Source organism: Chenopodium album, chromosome 17, assembly GCF_948465745.1.
Source record: "Chenopodium album chromosome 17, dcCheAlbu1.1, whole genome shotgun sequence".
Taxonomy (NCBI): Eukaryota; Viridiplantae; Streptophyta; class Magnoliopsida; order Caryophyllales; family Amaranthaceae; genus Chenopodium; species Chenopodium album.
Window position 1 is genome coordinate 8861250 of NC_137850.1, and position 24537 is coordinate 8885786.

At 34.7% G+C, this 24537-nt stretch overlaps 1 protein-coding gene across 2 annotated transcripts; it reads right to left on the reverse strand.

Annotated features, from left to right (window-relative positions):
* Positions 1 to 5483: 5483 nt before the first annotated feature.
* On the reverse strand, positions 5484 to 24537 carry LOC145589476 (E3 SUMO-protein ligase SIZ1-like). 2 transcript variants are annotated; one of them, XM_081646055.1, is made up of 18 exons: positions 24264 to 24537; positions 23871 to 24001; positions 22006 to 22086; positions 17915 to 17957; positions 16778 to 16850; positions 16174 to 16348; positions 15116 to 15246; positions 13682 to 13750; positions 13328 to 13415; positions 12726 to 12801; positions 11934 to 12007; positions 11708 to 11815; positions 9210 to 9368; positions 8733 to 8837; positions 8569 to 8649; positions 7305 to 8493; positions 6040 to 6199; positions 5484 to 5888 (listed from the first exon to the last, which is right to left on the reverse strand). In XM_081646055.1, the coding sequence occupies exons 2-18, from the start codon at positions 23892 to 23894 to the stop codon at positions 5876 to 5878; spliced, it is 2649 nt and encodes an 882-aa protein (XP_081502181.1). In that variant the 5' UTR covers positions 23895 to 24001; positions 24264 to 24537; the 3' UTR covers positions 5484 to 5875. The 2 variants fall into 2 exon arrangements, 1 of the variants encoding a protein (XP_081502181.1); XR_014101687.1 differs by lacking the exon at positions 5484 to 5888 and adding an exon at positions 7158 to 7221 and having other exon boundaries at positions 6114 to 6199.

Sequence of the window (24537 nt, forward strand, 5' to 3'; positions counted from 1 at the left end):
TTTTTTAATTTTTTTCCTTATCAATTGCAATAGGTAGTAGGAGGCAAATAAGTTCCAGTCGCTCTTCTTCTTCTTCAATTATGAACAGTTGGGGGGTTTTCACCAAATTTGAAGTTTAATTGTGGGCATGACGCTGTAGTTCGAATGGTGAAGAATGGTGTAAATATTGTAATGAAGTTCTACAGTTGCCCTACATGGTAACTAATTGTTTTTTTTTTCTTAAGTATAGTTAAATTGAATTGAATTAATTATGTGTTTGAGCAAAAAAAAAAAAAAAATTGAATTGGGTTGAAACTAGCTAGAGGTTATGATTATAATTAATTTGTGGATTTTAATGTGCAGGAGACTGATTGCGAATTTTTTCAATGGATTAATGTGAATAATCCCAATGTTAAGAAGGATGTAATATGGTTGAAGCAAATTATGGCTAGTTTCAGAGGAGCAATGAGGGTAGTTTCCTAGTTGGCACTTGGGAGGGAGAAAGAGATGTTGTGGCATTAATTAGGAGGGGAAATAAAGTCCAACAGTCAACAAATAAAGACTTGACATTTTTAGCCGGTTTTAAGTTACTTGGGACCGTTCAAAGAGATCAGGATATAAAGTTGGGATTTATTTAAAAATAATCAATAGTTGGGATTATTTTGAGCGAATCGAGTAAAACTGGGATTATTCCCGTCAATTTTTCCTTTTATAAAAACTATAATTTTATATTTTAAAAAATCATCAAATACACGGGTATTACAATCTACCCTCCTTAAAACAAGTTTCGTCCCCGAAACTTAAAGTAGAAAAATTTTAGGGTTTTACAATAATAACCTGAATAAAGCCCGAAACTATGAAACGACACTTAAAATTACCGAATTTAATTATTAAGAATTAGGTTAGGAATGAATTTAGACTCATTTTGGGAAGAATTGTGCACCGCGACACGACCATCTATACCGCGCCACGGTGGACAATACTGTGTCACGGTACACACACCGTGTCACGGTGCCCAATAAGGGTTTTTCCGCGGCGCATATCTCTTCTAGGGTATCGTATGATCCCTTAGTCATTTCTTTTATAAATACCCCCCTCATTTCTGCAATTCGGGGCATCAAATAATTTTCTATTCTCTCTTCTATGCTCTAGCCTAAACATTAGCCTACCCTATTCTCTCACAATACTTCCCCCAAGCACTCCAAGGAGTCCATACTTTACCCGAGGTTCCGTCCTTAAACCAAGGCGTGAAAGGTAGAACTATTTAAGGGTTTAGCCCCAAATCAACTTTATTTAATTTAATTCAATAATTGTTGTATTAATTTCCTTGAAGTTACTAATGCATTTATTATTTTGTAGTTGCAAGCAAACAAAATCAAAGTAAGGAATCATGTTCCTTATATTTCTATTATTTTTCTAATGATTTTTATTATGTTTTTCATATATTAATTGTTGGATTTATTGTTGAAATGCTTCCAATATTAATGTTTATTCTATTGTTATGATCACCATATTGCATGTTAAAGGGAATATGTAATCGAAAATCACGCCTAATAAGATAATTTGGACAACCGGTTTAGGTTCCTTTTTAATCTTGTTATTGAATCAAGTGATCACAATATTTTAGAATTATATGTTGCATTAATATTCAACCAGTTTAGCATAGTTATAGTTTGGAGGAAATTGAATATTTGTTTGCATGCCTTTGAGATCGCAGGAAATACTTTTTACAATAAGAATCGAGTAGAGGCCAATACGGGGAAATGTGACTCCATAACTAGTTTCGTACCATCATCCCTGATCCTCCTTTCATGGTTCAAAACCATATGGAGTTAGTAATCTCATGGATTATGAATAGAGTGTAACCTTCACGGGTCAATCGTTATTGCATATCGTTGTCCCTTATTCGTGGTTGCCTTTTATGATCCGTAAACGGTTTACAAGTTCCTTAAAAACTTGTTGGCGGCTCCCTACTTTCCTTGTCCCTAATCGTATACGTCAATTCCCACTTCCTAATAGTGCCAAGCATATTCATACATTCTTAACGTAGGGGCACTTCGAACGACGCCTACAACTTCTTTCTTCTGTTGTTATTTCTTTTGTTTGTGGTGTTGCTGCTTTTTCCTTTTTAGCTGCTTTTGCTTCTTCAGCTGCTCTTCTTTGTTCATCTTCCTTGATTATTTTGTCAAAAATAATTTTTGTTTTTTTTTTTTTTTTGAAATTTTCTTCAAGAAATTTTCTTGCTTCTGCTATTTTATGGATCTTCACAATTAAATTGTATTGTCTGCAAGTGAAAAGATAATGGCCAAGATAAAATTGATTATATCATTATAAATCATATTATATCATGATAAATCAGATTATATCATTATAAATCAGATAATGCCCACTGCAGCACTGCAAGTAAAAAAATCATATCGATGAAATACATAATACTCTGAATCACCACATAGAAATCAATCAATCTCTCACAACCGTACCCCTCCCTTGCCTACATGCTGCACACAACCCCCTTCCCTCCCCAGCATTACACATGATTATAATGCGAAAAAAAAAGATTATAGAGTACAAGGATTATATCACATAAATGATTATTATACCGTACACCAAAGATAAGATTGTTATGTTGCAGAAATTTTATAAAATTTTATTATATTATATTAAAGTGATTATATCATAACTAAAGTGATTATACATATCATTTTATAAAACGTTCGACTTATATAGCCAACATTATTAGCTAAATTCCTAAATTAACGTGCCAAACAAGTGTTGCATGAATTGATATATATAGATATTGGAGAATAATTCACATTAATAAATCCTACAAAATATTATGAAATTGCAATTGCAAACAAACAACTGCAATTGCATAATCGCTTTATTCACATTATCAAATTCTAAAACCAATCGCATAATTCGCATATATAGCATATATCGCATAATACCTTGAGCTTGTATTACATGCAGGGGCGGATCCAGGATTTTTAAGCTAGAGGGGCCGACGGCTCAATACACCGAGTATAAATATATGGTTTGCTATTATAATAATTTTTTTTTTCTAAATCGCAATGTATGATTTTTCATATTAAAATCAATGTTAATAATAGATTACATGTTAAAATTATTGGCAATCAATTTTCCTATATACTACGTATATCGATATATGTATAAAACTGGTGTAAATCCACTTGTTGACTATCAATTACTAACTTTAAAAATTAAGAGTTTTGTATTATAAAAAATAAAAATAAAAATAAAAATAAAAAAAATTGATCTATAGAGTAATTATTACTGAACAAATAGACAAAAGTAAAATTTGAGTTTTATAAATAAAGGCGTAATTTATAAAATAAAATAAAATAAAATAAATACCTGATCGATTACAAATAAAAGATTGAAGAAATGAAAAGATAAATCACTTATAGAAGAGTGGAATAAATTTAGTATAGAATTTGGGCAAAAAATAGAGGAAAAAAATTAAATTAAAGATCTAATATCATTGGATTAATGAAGAAGATTTTGGAGACACTTTAAAAAAGAAAAGAAAAGGAAAAAGGTACTATAATTGAATCAAACCTTAGACCTAGAGAAAACAATATAAGCCCAACTACCACTAAACCACCAGAATTTCAATATCATATAAATGAAATCATCAGCATATGTACTAAAAAACTGCAGGGGCCAAATTAATAAAATTAAGGGTTGCGAGTTTGGGCTATAGGGCCGGGCCTCTGCCAGCCCCCCCCCCCCCCCTTGTAGCTCCACCCCTAATTACATGTTGATCATTCTGATCCTTAACTTCAATAATAGCTTGTTCTACGTCTACAACAGTTTCATCTTCTTGTTCAAGTCCGAATTGAATGGGATGATGATACAAGTTTCCTATATTTGACAAATTAAACAATGATCTATAAATTTGCACAATTTGATCAAAATCAAATAGATGATCAAGTAGCTTTCGATTTGAGCTTCATCGTTCAGATCGAAATTGACTATGTTAATATCAAAGTTTTCTATAGTGTTCTGTATATTTTAATATATTGAAGAAGTTGCCATGATTTTTGCAGAAGTTGGTTGATTATGGAGGAATTATAACCCTAGAATTTAGGAGAAAGGGAAAAAAAATCGAGCTCTGATGATAAGTTGTTAATGACGTGAATCACTTGATGTTAAAGTTGCAGGGGAAAGAGATTTCATTGTTTTTTCGCTAGTGTGCTGGGCTGGAAGAATTTCAGCGTCTTTTGCTTGGGTTTTGGCACGTGAAACTTTTGGTCCAGGACTGGGTCCACCCAAAATGGATTGTCAATTATTTATTATTCGTTTTAAAATAATTTTCTAACTTTAATTATACATGTTTGTCAACACATTACTTTGACCATAAATATCAATTTATTATTTGTTGTGAGTTTCTTTTTTAGCTCTGTCACCACCTGTTTGATCCATCACCGTTCATTCATCTCCATAAGTATTAAGTATGACAACTTCTTTATCGAAGTTTGACTGGGTTTGTTCTTCATTTTCTCTCCGTGAAATTTACTCCGTAATTAAGATCCAAAGTACTTTTAATTTCTCAAATTGACATAATTGTAATTTGTTCATTGTATATGAATGAAATTAAGCAAGAATTTCTTACTTTTGACTGACTATTACCCTTGACCCTCACATCTAATGCATACGAGGTTCTTCTCTTCATCTCCTAGTTTCTTTGTAGTCAGGGGTAGGAGTCTCTTCATCTCCTAGTTTCTTTGTTGTAGTCAATTTGCAGCAACACTCGCTCCAATTTCCTAGCCCTCATTGATATCCTTAATCCTCGCCATTGGTTAGTTAGCGCTGCGCTTGAAGTTTCAGGGTCTTCGGTAGGTCTTCCTTTGATTTCATACTTTGAGATACCCTGGGTCTTGCGTATTTTTTTTTACTTATACATCGAATTTTTATTACCTTCTACTTCTGCCTTTTGGTTCTTTCCTTGAGATTGAGAAAGGAAAACCACTATCTTCTTTTCGTCAAGTGACTAGTGAGGAAAACCGCTATCTTCTTTTGGTTCTTTCCTTGAGATTGAGATAGGAAAACCACTATCTTCTTTTGGTTTAGTGACTAGTTCTTTCCTTGAGGCCGTTAGGTTATATACCTTTCCTCCTGAAAAAATATATACATACTAATAGGATATGATATAGGAGAATTTATATATAAATGTTAAAAAACTAGTTTGTGACATTTCGAGAAAGACGAGGTACCAAAAATATAAGTCCATTACCAACATTCAATACTGTAAATGCCCATATACACCTAGAATACCAGTTATGTAATGCTTTAATAGTTTAGTTCTTGGATTAGTAAGGATTTTAAGAGCTCACAAGAGATCATATCCACCGCACAGGTAATATAGGTATTGCCTCTAACAGATACAACGAAATCACGAGTGCAGAATGATGGGCAATTGGCCGCGCATAAATTATATCCTGCTTAGTGCAATAGAACACCATTTTGGAAGGGGAAAGGGATTAGGGCAAGGGAAGAAGTCCCTTTTCTATAAATAACTCAACCCCATAAAACATTTACAGGCTATAATGCCAACAAAAAATAGGAGGCTGGTATATTTTTGCAGATTGCAGATACAAGAGGAACCCCCCTCTGTTACTGATCAAAGGTCATAAGCTTTGGAGCTCAATAATTCACATCTAAATTTCACCACTAACCAAATGTACTAGACTAGCTTCTTCATCAAAATGTATGTGCTACTATCTTCCAAACCCTGTGCCACAATAAAATTAGCAATGATATGTACCGTCCAGCCACATGCGAAGCCGAAAAGAGGTATTCCAGCTCACCAATACCGAGAATGAAGAGGCACTGATCTTTAAGTAAAATGCAGATATTCTCATTTCTGCCCTACTCAGCATCCCGTTCTGAGTTGTCATCCAAAAATGGTCAGTGCAAACCAACTTCAAGTTCTTATTTACAGGCTAGCTTCATGAAGGGCAATAATATTATATAATTGACCCACAAGCCACCTTGAGTCTGGAGCATTATGGTTAGCAAAACCAATAAAACACTTACTCAGAATCAGAATCAATAGAAAGGTACAACCGCTGTCTAACAGAACGTTTGTGCTGAGGAAACGGGGAAGGGCTATCTGATCGCTGAAACAAAAAAGGACTGTCTGGTCGTTCTCGAGTTTTGTCAGATTTACTGCCACTAGATCCCAAAAGAAAAGAAGCTGCATATAAAAAAAACAAATACATGTTAATTCTTATATTATAGGCTGAAACAACCAGTTCTACCAAGAAACGTGCATGTATAGTAAAGAGAATCACTAGACTGGAAAGGGTTGAAACCCAGGAAGAACCTATCAAAAACCTGGTTGAACCACCCTAGCCTCCCATGTAAGTGCTCAAACACAATACAAAATGACTGCTAATGCTACTCAGCTAAAGTACTTCCAGTGCATGTGACATATTTTCGCAGCCTACCCACTACCCCACACTCAAAAATGTCACTGGACAAGACAAGGTTATCATGTGCTAGATGTTCAATGACCTAAGGATAATCACATAAAACTTTTAATTTGTAAAAGTTCATTGTGAAAATTGGAGGCAGCAATCAACTTCTTCAACTTGGGTTAGGGTTGGACCAATTGGATGTATATATAAAGGGTCAATATTGGCTCATCAAGTTTCAGGTATACTTCAGGTATGAACTGGGTCATTCTAGTCAGGTTACCAAGTCTAATTGCGATAGGATATGAGGGCACACCTGTATTTTGTGATTGAGAATACTATAGGCCAAGTATAGTTTGTAAATAACTATTGCTAAAAGATCCATGTCCCAGTTTATTGTTCACACTCTGGTACTCAATGTCCCAGTTTGAGAATACTATACGCTGGTTATTTTGTGAAAACGTGCCATTATGTTGAACCGAAACTATGGGTCAAAGTCACATCTAAGTGTCAAGGGTCCAACACAAGTACTTGAGGTAAAAGGAAGAGTACAACATAGCCTGAGTAGCAATTATGTAAACTTAAAAGTTCTAGCCTGGCAGGCATGTCCAGAGGTAATATACTTCATGTGTAGATCCTTCTGTAACTTAACATCATTAACTAGGGGTGTAGGAAGCACACGAGTTATGTTACCATTTAAACAGAGTATATCTGCAGCTAAACTAAAATGCAAAACACCTGTCACAGTGGATGCGATATGCATTCCTTGCAGACGTGTGAATGAGAGCTTCCTAATATCCATCTGGCCAGAATTTACCAGAACTTAATTTAGTTTTTCAAACTAACAGAAGCAAAAACACACATGAGAGTTAAACAGTAACAAACCAGTTTCAGCCAGTGAATCCGTTGCTCCTTCTCTTGAATGAGGCTGCGGTCCAGTATGTAAACCATTCATAGCACCTGACTCATCATGAGATCTGTCACCACCATCCCCAAGCCGAAGAGAGATCCAATCCTCACCACGTAAACCATTAGACATATCTTGTTGATTTCTTGCATCAGTAGGCCCACATGCATCAGAAGGCCTTGTAGGAAGAAATATTTGAAGAGCTGGATCCTCTCCACCAAATGCCAAGGGATTATCAACTAAACCATCATTTAGGTCATTGTATCTTTGACCAACTGAAGAATCTGGCATGAAAGACATATGGTTCATAGCAGTCTCTGGAGGCAACATATAGCCATTCATTGGTGTTGAGCAGTTCACAGAAGTAAGATGTGGATTAGATAATGTATCTGGTCCATCACCATCTGAACCAAATAGCTGGAAACTGGAGGCTCCTTGAGTAGTGGCCGGCAATGGCCACAGAGGAAGCCCAAATTCATCATCTGCTGGGTTGAAAAGATCAAGACATGAACTTCCATCAACCCCAAGACCAGGGTCCTCTTGATATGATCCTGTATGTGGATCAACAGCATAACTGACTCCATTATCCATTAGACCATTGTTGTGAATAACCCCATGTACCATCATACCATTTTCTTCATCAGAATCACTAAGCACAATAACTTCCGAGTCCTTTGCAGCTGCCGCAGCATTTTGAGTAGCCAATCCATAAGTAGGATCAAGATTCAAAGAAATAGAATCAAGTTCCGGTCCATTGTTAATAGAAAAATCAAAAGCACCATTTGCATCTTGATTAACACTTGTATCTTCACCATCTCTACCACTAACAGTGGCACTACTGCTCATTGGAATAATCTTAGGACCACCATTCGGTAAATTTTCTAGCACTCTATCACCGGATGATAGAGTGTTAGTATCCCCATGTTTACTAACTTCCCATACTCCATTGCTGTTCTTCCTGATTCCTAGTTTCAAACCGGTGCCTTCTTGCTTAATTGGCTTTGAGGCTTCAGGCTTCTGTTTACTTTCTACTTCATCGGGAAGACAGAGACTTCCATCAGGCAAATGCCAATGCCTAAGATCCCTGCGTTCAGTATCACTCTTAACACGCCAAGAGCCATCAGGTTTCACTTCAATCTCGGTTGTGTCCTCACCACAAGACTGCATCTGTAAGAAACCATAAATTACCCATAAGTATAAACCCAACATAAGATGAAGTGAAAGATCAATTGTGGAAACTACCATATTTGCAATGCGATTAAAGTAAGGGTCGATAATTATACTCTCAAGGGAGTAATTCTTCAGACATATTGGACATTGCCACTGCAAAAAGTTTCAAAAAAAAGGCTTCAGTTAAATAAGTTCCCAGCAAGCCAGAGAAAAATAATTAAAAATCAATTACTTGCCTTCCTCGAACGCTGCTGCATCTCAACAAAAGTTTCAAGGTCAAAACAACCCATATGCAGACATAGCCTGAATCTTCCAGCAATCTTCATTCTAGAACCACTCATCTGATTTGAAAAAAAATCAATTTCCTCAAATCATAAAGATAATCAATGTACCACATTATCTGTCTGTCATACTAATTTTCTAAAACCAGATTATAGTCACTTGAATACTAACACACCGTTGAACTCCTTTATCAGTATCTAACCTTATAAAAAGGTTATTCTGTAATGGAAACTGTAAAATTAAAATTATTCCAAAGGTCTTAGCCAAATTTCAAGAAACTTTGCCTATGGTTTGTCTGCAGCAGAATTTATTAAAGGAAAGGAGCTCCAAAATGAATGGAGTAAAATTTTTGGCTACGTAGATGTATACACCATTGATGATACACAACTAATAGAATTATTTCTTCACTCAAATCAAAAGAAAAAACTTACAGGACAACGCAAATTAACAGTTATGGATTCCGCAACAACTTCCAAATCACTGTCACTATCAGCATTCTCAGCTTCACCACCTCCAATGCAGCGACGCACACGAGCAAGAGCATCTTCAAGGAGCTCACCATCTGATTCCTTTGGAATCAAACTTAATATCTACAAAAACATAGAAAAAAAGATTAAAATTAATTAATTACTAAAATAAAAAAATAAAGAAGCAGAAACCAACGGAATAATATAAGTAACAGTAACTTAATCCCAATTTGTAACTGTCGGACAAACAAGCAATTCAATGGAATGGAGCAAGTAAAGACCAAATGGATGTAATGTTATACGGGCAGAATGGGTAAAAGACCAAATAGATGCAATCTTATAAGGAAGTAACAATTCTGCAGAAAAAGAATAGACCAAAGGGATATAATATTATAAGGAATTAACCCCCTGTTTTGGAGACCTGGACAACAATAAACAGTACCTCTACTGGACAAGAAAGGGAGTTAACAAACATGAATATTGTTACAACCCAAGGGAAAAGGATCCGCAATAGAGAAAGTGATTTATGAATCAGCATAAGTAATTACAGAAGAAACATATACCTAAAAGCCCCACCTTCGTAAACCAAAATGGCATTCAATTGAACTCACCAAATAATAAGCAGTAAACAGGAAAGACAGCCCATACATTAATAGCATTTGTGTTTATAACTAATCAGTAAAAATCACTTCACATGCAAACATGGAACTATGTAAGTTTCATTGCAATGCATAATGTATAGCATCATGCAATTTATAATGACTACACATAATGACAATAGCACCATGACATAATATGAGAGTTGAGACAAAGGGATAACACAGAAAATAAGAAGCAGCTTATAACAGGAGTCACTCAAGGATTCTATTGATTGGGGATAGCGCTTAGTTTTCAAAAGCGTGCCTCCCCCTACCTAGGCACAGTGCATTCCAGAAGGGACTGAGAGGCTCAGGCGAGGCATGAGGAGCTGTGCTTTGTGCACTGTTAGTTCAAAAGCGAGAGAGGGAGGGAAGGGATTTGAGTTAAGAAAATAACTCTTGCCCAGCCTTAAATAAAAAATTTGAGCAAACACCTTCTATTGTAAGCCTAATTGTTGAAACCCTAATACATAATTGGGAAGTGATTGGCAATTTGTTGGTTGCTGGTATAACAAATGAAGGCGGTGAGGCTTCTGCGGTGCTTTCTGGCACCATATCTGCCGTCATCGACTCATCGCTGGTCAAGGAATTCCAGGACCGCTCTCTCTTCCTAAATCTGCTCTTTTTTCATCAATATCTTTCTTTAATCTTCTTTTCTCCTCTCATTCTTTGTCTTCATTGTCCCCTTCTATATTCACTCTACACTTTTCCTTCTCAGTCTGGAAGAGCTTCTTCTCAGTATTCTTTCTTCTCTGTTACTAGTAAGATGTTTGATTTTTTTTCTTTTTTTTTTGGGTCTTCTCAATCTTGATCTATATATATATATTTTGATTTTCAGCTGGTAAATGTCGACAGAATTGACAGGAACCACGACAATAATTTAGCTGTTCACATAAACCCCCCCCACCCCTTCTGTTTTTTTCCCCAACTCTTTTCAAAAAGTTTTTTTTTAAAATTATATTTTTATGAAAACCAGAATAGTAATAATTTTAATATAAACTTAAAAAATAAAGTTGTGGCTACGGGAACCCTATGCAAGTCGATGTGGCTAGCGCCTTATGACAATAAGATTGATCCAGATTATATGCATGATACGAGGCTACAGACACTTCGGCCCTGTTTACTTCAACTAAAGAAGTTAAGATATTCAGTAAATGAAAAGTTGTAATCACTGTAGATAAGTTTAGATTATTAAGATAAGTTCAATCAGTAAAAACCAGTTTAATATTTTACGTCCACTAAAAATCTATAACTTCATATAACAGTAGAGTATTTTAAATTAGTAACTAAAATACACTTCTACTAGTATAGAATATATAAGCTAAAATAAGGTGAAAAAGGAGTCTCCCTCTCTAAAAGGGTCATACAGTCATCCAGATGAACAGAGAGGAGGGAAAAAGAAGGGGGGGAGGGAGGGGTTGAGTTTTGTATTTGAAAATAAGAACAACTGGGACCCACTCCCATTAGATGAGTTGTGCAAGTCTCCATATTAGTACATTTCAAATAGATTGCCCTAAATGTCCACCATTTACCTTGTGAAACAAAGGCAGCGCTCCAGTAAGTACCACTTATATTGGTTAGGGTTCCCTTACAAATTTTGTGAAAAGAAAACTAAGTCACCTAACAATGGAGCAAGTGTAATTCTTCTTCTATCTATGCTCCAGATAATTTAGTAAGACCCCCCACACATGCTCATAAAACTTACAACATTTAAATATTAATCGAAGCAGGCATCTAAAATTCTAGCTTCATTCATTTCACCAAATTCAAATATGCCAGCTACATCACAACAAAGAAAAAATAAAATAAAAAGTAAAATTATACCTGATGAAGACTGCGCCGCTTCACTAATCTAACACCGAAACAAAATATACGAGAATCACATCCTGATATGAAGATCTTATTAATTCCATCTCGGGTGCATTGTGATATCTGACAGGGGAACAAATAAACACCTTGATAAGAAGGTTCAATTACAACATGACAAACTAAAGGTAATTTACCCAACAAAGTTTTTGAAAGTGGGGAAAAAAATAAATGAAAAACTCACATTTGGACCATCATCACGACCATTAGCCCCAAGCAATTGTGAACCAGGTCTACTGATAGCTCTGACAGGCATGCCTAAGAAAAATTAATACACATGCTACATCAACAGTGTGGAAAGATATGTTCAATATTTTCATACAACATATTCTACTTTACCAACAAAAAAAATACTAATTTATGCCCAACAACAGTATTGTTGAACTCGTCAGCTAAAATTGTCAGCCAGCAAGCAACACCTCTTATTCTTTCTTTCCTTTTTTAAAAGGTGAAAAAAGATAGCATTAAGAACTAAATAAATACCACATAACATGGAGGGCCCAAATTCAAGTAATACAACAGGGAAAAAAAAAATTAAAGACAAGTAATAAAAATTGGCATTGGCTCCTTTTTCTCCTTAAGTCTACTTCAATCTTCCCTCATTAACCTTCATACCAGAATTGACTTTGATGTACACATCAGATCATTTCCAGGTGGAAGCCATATTATAAACGGCCCAAGCATACCAAACAAATATTTCTACAAAAATCAGACAGATGCATCAAAATCAATTCTATAGGTCTTTTTGCAAAAATTCATCAAGTGCAATAAGAAAACATCACAGATGAGGCAAACACAACCTAATCAGAACAGGGGTTTTAAAAAAAAAAATACAAACAAACAAACCAAATCAAATAAAACTAAGAAATTCAAGTATTACCAGATAACAAGGACTTAAAGCCAACACTACCAAGAAATTCTATAAAGATGATCACAACCTCATTGTGAACAGGATCTAGTAAATCAAAATTCTTACCATTGACCTGCAAATCTGCATATTGTGGCCACTGCATCCTAAAAGAAACCTTATCATTGAGAAGCATGCACCAAGCCTGAATGAGATACAAGAGAGTAGATCATTAGTTTTCTTCTCCACCCTTTTAAAAATCTGGAACAATGCCAATCAAGGATGAGCAGCATGCAAAGTTGAAGTGGATGACATGTGTTTCTTTCATTCCTTACATAGTTACAATAGGTCTAATCCCTCCGTTGTATTAGTATTACCTTTCCATATTGACTTTCACATTTTCCAATGAACTACTTTGACCAAAAACAGGAATATATAAAAACAGATTTTATAATGTAAAGCAATGTTGGATTGTTGTCAAAGAAAAAAAAAATTCAATGTATGTTTTCATATACTTTGATAATTGTTACTTTTCAATTATTTATATCCCTAGATATATATGGTCAAAATGTCAACAAGAAAAATTCAAAACAATGGAGGGAATATAATTTTGAAACACAAAAAAAGAGACAGGCAGACAAAAGAATGAGAAAATTGACGAGCTAATTCACATGACGACAAGACATAGCACATCTGGCAAATCTCTATTATTACTTAAGCAATTCACAAACCTGGACAGCATAATCTGGCTTAGCTAACAACTCTTTGTCAGACCTTGTAAGATTAAACGTTTTCTCCGCACACTGCACAGGGTTTGCACTGTAAATGGGCAGTAAACCACAAATCAGAAAGATCACATAGCACTACAGGTTAAATGAAAGACATATGCAACATAAAGAACAATTAAGCATTACCAAGGAAAACACCAAGGCAAAACAATTAAGTGCATATGCAATATCATCCCATTCAGGACAAAAAAATGCAATTTTTATCAAACCAGGAAGTATAATGCAAAACAGAAAGCCAAACTTCAAGGTTCACTTCATAATGCACAACTTGCATGAGGAGAAGATTGGACTACATACCTATCAGTTGGCAAAGTACTAGCCGTCAGCTTTACAGATGACAATGGATGTCCCAGTGTAGACCAAAAGCTGCACCATATAAGAATACGGATAGTTGAGTATACAGATTAAAAGAAAATCATAGCCTCAAAAAAAACAAAAAATAAATAAAATAAAAAAAAATAAAGAGAGAACATTAAGTCATAAAAAATTTAAGATAAAATGATCACTTTATGATTTACAGTAACTAACTGATTCTGAGACACTAAAAAAGGGTAAAAATTCAGCCACCCAAACAAACAACTAACTCATCCAATTCCCACCACTAGAATTCTGAGACAATAAAAAGAAAAGCATCTAATTCTCTAGATGTCAAGTCCAAGGTATAAAAGGTCAATAGAATATAGGCGAAGATTCCAAAACATAATCTTGGTTCCCACTGAATCCTATATGGGAAACAAAAGAGATTAAACCCCGATTTCCCAATACATATTATATGGACTGGGACAGGACTTTAAGAGCGACTCCAAAGAAAATTGCCATAACAATCATAATCAAAACTAAAACACACACATAAAGCAACAATGCCTTATAGTGAACCTTCATAAAAAAAAAAAAGTCAAGTTCTTTTCCTCACGATGTCCTGCTATGAAAGCCTGACCAGACATCTTCTCAAAAGGATACATCCAAACCATCCTAATCTGTTAGTATTTAGTATCTCCAACACAATTGCCATTGCAAAAGCTTTGACTTGCTTCAAGATCTCATCACTGAAGGGAAGACTACATTTGATAGCCTTTGCGCATTGTTAATGAAAGAAAGATAAGCAATAACATACCAGTGAAATTGGCAGCGACACTCACCTGTCCAGGGAATCTAGAAACACTACTGAACTCAACAAATTAGCAAGTTTATGTCATCTAATCTCACTCAAGGATCCCTCGTTGAATTTTTCAACAGTAGAATTATGATATAATTTCCCATCAAAAAAGCAAATGATAAATAGATGGACATAAGACAATCAATAGGCCTAGGAAAAGATTAGACGAAGGCTGCTTCCATTTCAAAAGGGCCAAGACATGTTTGAAAGCAACAAGACCCTCATTACTTAACATATGTCTGAGCAGTGGAAACACAGAAACTAAGAACAAGTGACACATTTTACTAGGAACATTAACAGGTAACAAAAAAAAAAAAAAAAAATAAAAAATCACTCCGAATCACTTTCATCAGGCACTGTGAATAGCCTTGGTATAAGATAACATTATACAAAGAAACCAAAACATTCCAATCAACTAAGTTTGTAAAGACCCTTGTTACTTATCATGCACAATATAAGACTTGGAGGTTGTCTTCTTCGGAAGTAGAGCCTATCAAATAATAAACACCAGATCCAAAGAACAAACATGAAAAGTGAGAACATAGTATATTCTGCAGGATGTCAATGGTACATACGGATCAGCTTGATTGAGGCGGCAAACTTCACAATAGAACTGGGAAGGAACAGGTGGAATCCCATCCATAGGCTTTTCTGGTATAATTACACAGCTAATATGCTGCCATACTTGACACCTTGGATCCTCACACTGAAAACCAAATTCCAGAAATTTCAGAAACAAGAAAGTAACAACAATTAAGTTAACAGGGACAAAAACATGACCACAGCCATAAATAAGTGTGAATATATTTCAGGATGCCCCAGAAACTCATGTTGATACCACTCCAAAGATCTATTGCTAGTCACAGGTTAGAGATATACAAACAAACTTGCATACAACACCACCATCCCCCCCCCCCCCCCCCCAAACCCCCCTCTCTCCCCCAATAAAAAAAAAATCTTTAGAGCCGACAGAAGGTCAGATAAACAACAAAAAATAAATATGAAGCGCATTAAGTTGACATAACATTTACAACAGATCTCCATATAGTGAGTCTGTTCTTTTTACTCTTTATTTAGTACCTAGAATTTTTTTGTATTATAAAAATTTTTGAAAAAATAAAAAAAAAAGGCAATGTATTGCTAAAAATACTGTTCTGCTATCAATTATTTTACTTGTAACTAAGCTTAAATTCACCAAAAAATTTACTTTCAAGTGTCGGCCATAAAATTACGAGTATATGTCAATGCTAATTACACCCCCACAGGCATAAGCTTCTGATAAATATTACAGCCACTCTACAACCACATTATTCAATTCATAGACTTCCCTACAAATTAATAAAAATTCTTACTGTTAAATTAATGGATTAAAGATTCAAGATCTGATTTATCTGACACAAACTCAATATATGACAAAGTTGCATCTTGAAAGTTGAAACTAAACACGTTTTCAATAATTTTCAATTCTCCAAAACTCATTATATCCACCCTGTATCAATGTATTATATATACTTTGGCTAAGGTGTTATGTATGAATATGGAGGGAGACAACAAGAGTCTTTACTCAACTATAATAATCTCGCTTGACATAATTGAAAAGCCAGCAGATTTTATAAGGAAAACAAGCACAAACCTTGATCATTGACTCCGTAAGCAGCGAGCTACCACAAGGGCACCGAATTTTCATATCCACATGCAAAGAGTCATCAACTTCCTCTTTGGGTTTCAAGGTAATGGTAGGCGTAGCAGTATCCGACGTGCTTTGTGCTTTTGAAGCCAAATCAGTAGCACCAGACCCCTGCATTTTCCTGGTAACAAAGTATAAGGTGAAAGTTTCAAAGATGTACCAAATCTAGTAGTTACAGCCAAGAAACGACCCAGAGTGCCGATTAAAAAAACTATGTTTGTGCTTGTGAATTTTGTTCCTCTTGACCTAAACTAAGGCTTCCTTGTAACAAGAAGACAGCATTTAAAAATAGAGAATAATTTTGTTCCTCTTGACCTAAACTAAGGCTTCCTTGTAACAAGACAGCATTTAAAAATACAGAATGCAGATAGATCAATCTTCAACGAAATTCGGGTAACATTTACCATAGATAACAACAAAAGATACCTCAAGAGTCTAGACTTAGTAAATTAGATTAGAAAATTTACCAAAAAACAGCTATCAGAAAGGATGTATATACATGGATATAAAACATTTCACCATGAGAAAAACAGAAGTCTAGTTATAACACCTGTAAATATCATCCACTAATCTTGCTAGTTCTTCCTTTGAAAGTGCAGGTCTTTTTACCCACATCTTGGAAGCTGCAATACGAAAATAAAATACCACTAGTCAAGCCACAATACACAAGTAGAAGAAAAACTTTCAACATGGCAGAAAAACCATGGAAAATGCGAAATCAAGCAATTTGCATGAAAAAACATCACGCAAATAATAATAGACATGCAGGCCTTTCCAGAAGTTCAGGACTGCACAAAAAGTGAAAATGTGGCAGAAAAAAGGCTCTGGAATAATTTACAAAGGCCCATAAGAAAGTACATCACAGATCAAATCAGAAATGAATTTGTCAGCTAGTAAACATGGAAAAAGAGCTCAAGGAAACTAAAATCTCTCCCTAACATACATTATCAAGCTTCACAAGATAATAATTAAATAGCCTACATGCACCAAGCCCGGGAGTTATTCTTTTCATAAAACCATATAAACTGGAAAATTGAATTGAATTGTATCAAAACGATTAAATATGTTCTATGCTTGCATAACTAGATCACTAATGAGTAATGACTCCAGTAAAGAAGGGTTGTACAGGTTTAAAGCTTCAATATACAATGCTACACGTGAAATCCTGAAACAGCCAGTAAATCCTTAAATTTTTTTTTAATTTCTCGATTGAGTAGAGCTATATTGTGACTCCCACATCCAAGGGATAAAAGGGGAGAGATTAGGCATCAAGACAAAATAAAAAGCAAGGGAGAAGGAAGAACTGAACTTATCCAAAAACATGTACTTCGTATATGAATAAAAAGTCTGAGCAAATCAATAGAAAGCTACAACACATGCTCAGCGGACAAAGGGACCCAAAAACACATGTCAATACTACATTGCCTTTACCACTTCACATACTAAAGCTACAAAAAAACAGATAAAAACTTTATAATAAATAAATAAATAAATAAAAACAAAACAAAAAAAAAAAAAAAAAAAAAAAAAAAAAAAACCAAACCTCATCAACTAGGAAGCATAAAACATCAATAACCAGTAAAGACAGAGGCATCCAAGTTCCAACCACAAAAGACACTTAGCCCTTGTTTATCTCAAACTTCAGAGATTCATAAAATAAATCATGGGTAGTAACTAGAGCACCTACCTTGATCATCAACAAGAAAAGCCAAAATTCGATCAACGAGTTCCTGCAAACAAAATTAATAGATAAACACGTAAGCCATGCAACAAAATGATAAGGATCAATCCAAAATACCCTAAAACCTTCTGAAAGACAAGTCCTTACAAGCATTTTCTTCTACAAAAATAACACAATTCACTTTCCACACAACAATATGTGGTGGTTGAAACTTAGATTCCAAACCAATTTGCAACGGTAATAGTATGACAAGTGCTCCAGAAAAAGGTAATGCATGCTAATACAGCATATATAGGTCACTAAAAAGTTTACTTCTGATACATAAAGGTTAATTAACAAATATTGAGTGTTTTTATATATTCAAGAGTAATATAGCATACGAAAACAAATCAAACAAAACTACTTCCAACACATAGCAACATCCAACTGAAATATAGAACAAATATCAAATCCTTAATCCAATTGCAAACATGTTTGAACAAGTACGTTGTTATTAAAACAAGGTTTTGCTAAAGCAAATGGCCCCCCCTTTCTACACCCATGACATGAAACAAAATTGAAAAAAGACCTTTGAAATAGTTTTCTAGTCAAAAATCAATTGTAAATCACTTTACATCCCAAATATACCAACTCCATCTCACTCCCTTGGATTACATCCAACAAACACAACCAAAGAAGCTTACATCTAGATAGGCAATGACACAGAGATGGGCAGGTGGCAGTGGCCATCAATGGCTGCTTTAAGCAACAATTAGTCATGGCTTTTAGTAAAGACAAATTAATTGTGAAACAATATGCATCTCAGCACATAGTAAAGACAACTTAAATCTGAATCAATACGCATCTCAGCACATAGCATCTTCTATGCAGTACAACTCTAGAGACACATGTCCATGACTGAATCTGTCTCCATGTAACACATAACTTTCTTGGAAAGCATGCAAATGTAGCCAAGATGCATAAAAATAACATTTATTGACTTCCACAAGATGGGCCACCCTTCACACAGATAAAAGAGCCACTCTTTGATAAACATTGACCCATGATGAACTCCAACTTCATGTTACAGATAACAGGATGGTTATAGTTGTATAACTACAGAAAATTGCATGAGACGGTTACTAACTGCAGGACATACAGTTAAAGCAGAAGCCAACCACAGCTCAATCTTGCAGTAAAACTACTCAAAACAAGATTCAGAATCAAGCTCTGACTCCAACGCCAAGCTTGAGTTGCTCTTGCTCAAGTATTGAGCTTCAACTAAAAATACATGTTTTCCCATCATGATATTATTTATTTTAACTTATTGATAATACTTTCAATATCTCAAAGGTGGTATTTGGAAACCGGAAATTACGAATTGATTGAAATGATGGAATTCCATTTCGGAATATAATAACTGTACTATTAATTTTAAATATCAAGTTTGGGAATTATTAGTATTTCAATTTCTTGAATTTCAATTCCACTATAATGTTTAGATAGCATAATTTTTTTTACAAATGGTCAATAATTACTTGTGATCTAGAGTGATAACAATAGAAATATTTGTTTCAAAATAACATCAAAAACTTGAACAAAGCAATAGTAAAATCGGCACTTCAAATATCAATTAAATGGGTGGCAGCAGCTATGGATGTTGTAGCTCTGGCCTCAAATAAAGAGAGAAGAATATAAGGGTTGACGTAGATGATCAGACGTCTGACCACAAAAAGAAGAGAGAGAAAGACAAAAGGGGGACATGATGAGGTCTGATTTTTTGCATGAACAGCTAAGGAAAATGACAGATTAATTAGTAATTTGACATTCTTCAATCAAAGGAGAGCTTATTTGGATCAACCCAATTCCAAAATCTTTGATTTGCCTAGCACTCAATTTGGTTCAATCATAGACTTTTCTAATGAAACCAAAGTTCCCAAACAGATCAAGAAAGTATTCTTCTGAATTTGATTAATACACATGAAACTATAACTTTCATATTATGCTTACTTTATACGTATGTAAGCCTGCTCACGAACTATCAGAGGTGAGCTTTGTGCTAAGCTCGGCTCGTAAAAAAATCAAACCAAGTCCAGCTTTAACTGAGCATTGACTAATTTGAGCTTGAGTAACTCTTTAAGAAGGCTATATCGTCTGCAGTTCAGCACCCTTAGCTACAACTCGCAAGTTCACTCAAAAATTCGACAAATGGACAAGCTGCTGCAGGACTAAATTCTCTACATCTTTCTGAGTCATTACTTTTCTACATAAAACTTTTAGTAAATAATATTATGATTCTCACAGTCCATTTTAACAGTCATACACAGGCCCATACATTTAAATAAACCAGGATGCATAAACACCAATAGATAAATGAAGAATATATTAGCAACTTCAGTGGACTATCCCTTCCAAAAATACAAGGCAAAATTGCCAAGCATACTTACCTTGCTTCCCTATTTGCCCTTTCAAATTCTCAGGTTTGGCAGCAACTTCATGCAAGTCAGCCACTCAGCCACTGACAAGCTGATAGCACATCAGCATATTGTACAAGCCACTGGACAGCCAAAAATGCAGCTCTTTTGCATCCACTTATCAAGGCAAAGTTGTATGATTTAAATACTTCAAAACTAGCCTAAATAGGTTATTAGGTTATTTTTCAAATCATACAACTTATTTTTATCTCAAACCACAATATAGGACATGAAATTCTTCAAGCCAGATCTCAAAAAAAAAAATCTAACACCCAGTAATGAAACACAGTTTTTGCAAATAATTTTCCCCTTGCATTCTTTCAAGCCAGAAATTCTCACAATCTTCAACTCCAACTCTTGTCTTCAATTTAACTACCACACTACCGAATCCCAATTTACACTATAATCAGCCAACTGTTGCCACTTCTTTTATATGTTTCTGTCCTCCCTTGATGGCTTGAGTTATTCCTTTTAAATCAATTTTATATTATACTCCTTTCAAAGGTGCTTGTTTCAGTTTTATATTCCCTTCTATCTCATCGGTTTGTATTTGAGCCTTCCACAATTGCAACTTCAGACAAATCTTGTAGAGATCCATCAAAAGATTTTCCCGCTCTTCTCAAACGTTCCCTTATCTAATAAGTAATTTTGAAAAATGACAAATATCGATAATACAAACTTCCTCCGTTCTTTTTTAATCGCAACGTTTGGAAAATTACACTGTTCACACACAGTCCATCGTCTTTTGTGATTTATATCTTAGAAAAAATATAGTCATGTGGGATCTTATTATATTCATCCCGAAATTTACTTTCATAATATAACCTTTATAATTTTTACAAGAATACAATTTAAGATATTTAAGTTATAAAATGTGCACTGAAAGCGTGAAATCCCCAACGTTGCGATCAAAAGAGAATGGAGGTATATGATTCAGATTTCAAAAACAGGAAAGGTTTATTAAAGAAAATACACAATTTATCTTAGCCTCACACCTATAGCAGCTTAGCTCCAAGACCTTTGATCCTTTACTTCCGAAACACATAATACTGATAATAGAACTCTACATAGAATATGGATACAAAATTGTGAGACATTTAGTTAGGTTTGAGTTTGTGGGAATCCCAAATGTAATCAATATGTATCATTATATATCACTAAAGCCCAATATAATGTCCATGTGCATGTCCAAGACAGGCGATATTTACTAACTCTGAACAGCAGATACACATAAGAAACTCTTCTCAAAAAGCAGAGTGGCCAGACAGCTGACAAAACATAAATGGCATATCCAAAGCAAACATGATTCACCCCAACAAAGTAACAACCATCCTAGAAACCCTTGGAATAGATTGAAATGAATTGTTTTGAGGTCAGAAGTCAATTTCGAAATCATTCATGTAATGACATATTCTAATGCATAAGCCTCTACAATAAATGAATCATTTTTTAAAGCATGTAAAGAAGTGTAACAGAAACCACTAATCAGCTATCTCTAAAAATGTAAGAGATCAAAACAAAAGGTATAAAAAAATAAATTGAAATCTTAAATGTCATTTTACAAAAAAGTCACAAAGCATTCAAAACACTAACATTAAAGTCCCCCACATTTAGCAATGCAAACAACTATAAATCATTGCACACCTGCTTCTTTCCTTGTTTAGAGAAACCTAGTTGAGTCAACACATCCTTCAGCTCCTTGATTCTAAAATACTGCAGTTTGTCCTACAAAACATTATCGCATGTCAAAGATATAAACCAATGATAATAAAATATACTAATAAAATAACAATAAGGTTCTTAAGAGAAAGCAAGTACAACTTAGCTCTAAACAAACCACAAGGCGATGCAATTTGCATCATGCTTCCATCATAAACTACACAAATGAGGGCTATACTACAGAAATTCTTCATAATTTCCTTCATGTACATTTACACAAGTATCACATAGATAATAGAGCCTCAAGTCATCAAGTGAAATCTAAAACAACAGCCTCTACCTATCCTATAATTACTGCATTTCACTGAACATGAATTTAATGGCTTGTTCCCCTAAACTCACCATATAGAGTGGGAAAGACATCATACAACAACAGTCTTCCAAGATTACTGGAGAGTTTATCTCACGCTTTCTATGGACAGAGACAAAAGACCTAGTCCAAGTCTTTAACATAGATTTTTTAGACGGTTAATAATTTTTTAATAAGGAACGACCCAAGAGGATTGGCACGGCTTAGCCAGCAGACTTAGCACGGCTACACAGATGTTATGCCCACTGCAGTATAAGTGATGGTGAGGCTTGAAATTGTGACCATGTTGGGTTTCCCACTATCTCCACAGTTTGCTCAGTCTAGACTTTTGGATGATAAAAATTTAAGACTTGAAAAACATATCAAATTGGCATACTGAATGTCCACCAGAAAGAGAGAAAATAGAGAAGATATGTACAGCTAAAAATTCAAGGACTCATAGGAGATGCTAAAGTGTCACATGAAATTTCCCGGAAGCCAATTTACCAACAACCAACTAAAAGAGCAATAACTTTTTACAAGTAAAAATAGGCATTATTCCAATGTAATTGTCAAACAAAAAAAAAAAAAAAAAAAAAAAAGGTTTACCAAAGAACATCCATTAAAGAGGCAATTATTTAGTTTCTTTTCCTCTCTTCACCTACATATTTAAGTTCTATCTATACATCATGCGGCATGATACCATAAATTTCTCTTGGTCTCTTCTTTAAAAAGTCTAATCTTCCAAGTCAATCTAGATCACACTTCGCTTGGGAAGACCATGTAAACTGTTTATATCTTTCTATTTCTAAACTTATTCCTTTAAATCATCAATAAGTGTGAAATCTACAGTGTTCCCTTTCTAAAAGACCAAAATTATAAGACAATGGCACACTATGACACTACTCCTCAAACAACCTCACAACTCACGTGAAACATGATAGTTTCAAACACTCCAAACTGAATTTTAATACAAGCGTACATTTGGTTCAGTTGCCCTGCCTTTACAAATGAAAACTAGCTCCCTGTAATACCCAACATTAAGCCCTTCACCATGAGGCCAAATCACATTCTCTACATTAGCTCCCTATAGGAATTCTGGCAACATTACAATAAAGGAATACGACAGTAAAAGGAACTAAAAATGAATAAACTACACCAAGGCAGCCTGCTATGCTCCCCACCTCTCATAACCCCTCAGCCGCCAAATACGAAAAATAAATACATTTCAATGCACCAACCCTAGACACCAAACAAATAAGCTAATTTACTTCAGTGCACCAGTCATCGATAATTAACAATATAGTGCGGCATTTCTAACCATAAAAGACAGCCTAGAAATGCTACACAGCCATAAATAAACAACATCGCCAAACAACTAAACTCCTCCTTACTGTCATTTCGCCATTGAGTATTGCAATCTTAAAAAAATCAATCAAATTCAATCACATAACACACAATATATAGTGACATATACACGAAGACAGCGAAAAATGTTTACCTTACAGCTAGCCACCAAATCCATTACTCAGCTGCAAGATCCACCACGACGTATCTACCTCAACTGCTACACAGAAAGCCAATAAACACACTAACGACTGCAGCTCATACTCAAGTAACCTAAATTTTCACCTAAATCACAACAAACAAACAAACAAACAAACAAACAAACAAACAAACAAACAATCAAAAACTCATAAATTTTTGTTCATCATACACACCATTAACAAAACCAGAATTCGAAAATCAAACAAAACAATCAATCAATAACCTCATCAAAAACCAAAAAAATCACAATAAAATTCACAAATTCAACCGAAAAGATCACAAAAAAATAAAAAACTAAAAAAACCTAGAAATTGACAAATTAATACCAAAAAAAGGGGAAAATCACCAGAAGACTGAAGAAAGTCGTCGTAGTCGGAGAGGAGAGAGAAAGTAAAGATGAGTTAGAGAGAGAAAACGCGGAGGTTGTAAAGATGATTTTCTCTCTCCTCTTTTGTTGGTCTAACCTTCTACTGTGTGTAAATGTCAGTGTAATCGCGATTGAAGGAATTCGCTTTTTTTGACCAAGGAAGGAAGAAAAGAAATCCAAACAAAATGCCTTTTTTTCTTTTTTATTTCTCTTTCTTTTTTTTTTGGGATTTTTTAATTGAATATTGGGTTGT

What these genes read in the sequence shown, in the direction of transcription:
- LOC145589476 (XM_081646055.1), bottom strand. Translation starts at nt 23,894, where the DNA reads ATGGATTTGGTGGCTAGCTGTAAG. An exon ending in TTTTCTTGTTGATGATCAAG is followed by an intron (nt 16,851 to 17,914) that starts GTAGGTGCTCTA and finishes TTCGTATTGCAG; the next exon opens with CTTCCAAGATGTGGGTAAAA. An exon ending in TTAATCGCATTGCAAATATG is followed by an intron (nt 8,494 to 8,568) that starts GTAGTTTCCACA and finishes GGTTTCTTACAG; the next exon opens with ATGCAGTCTTGTGGTGAGGA.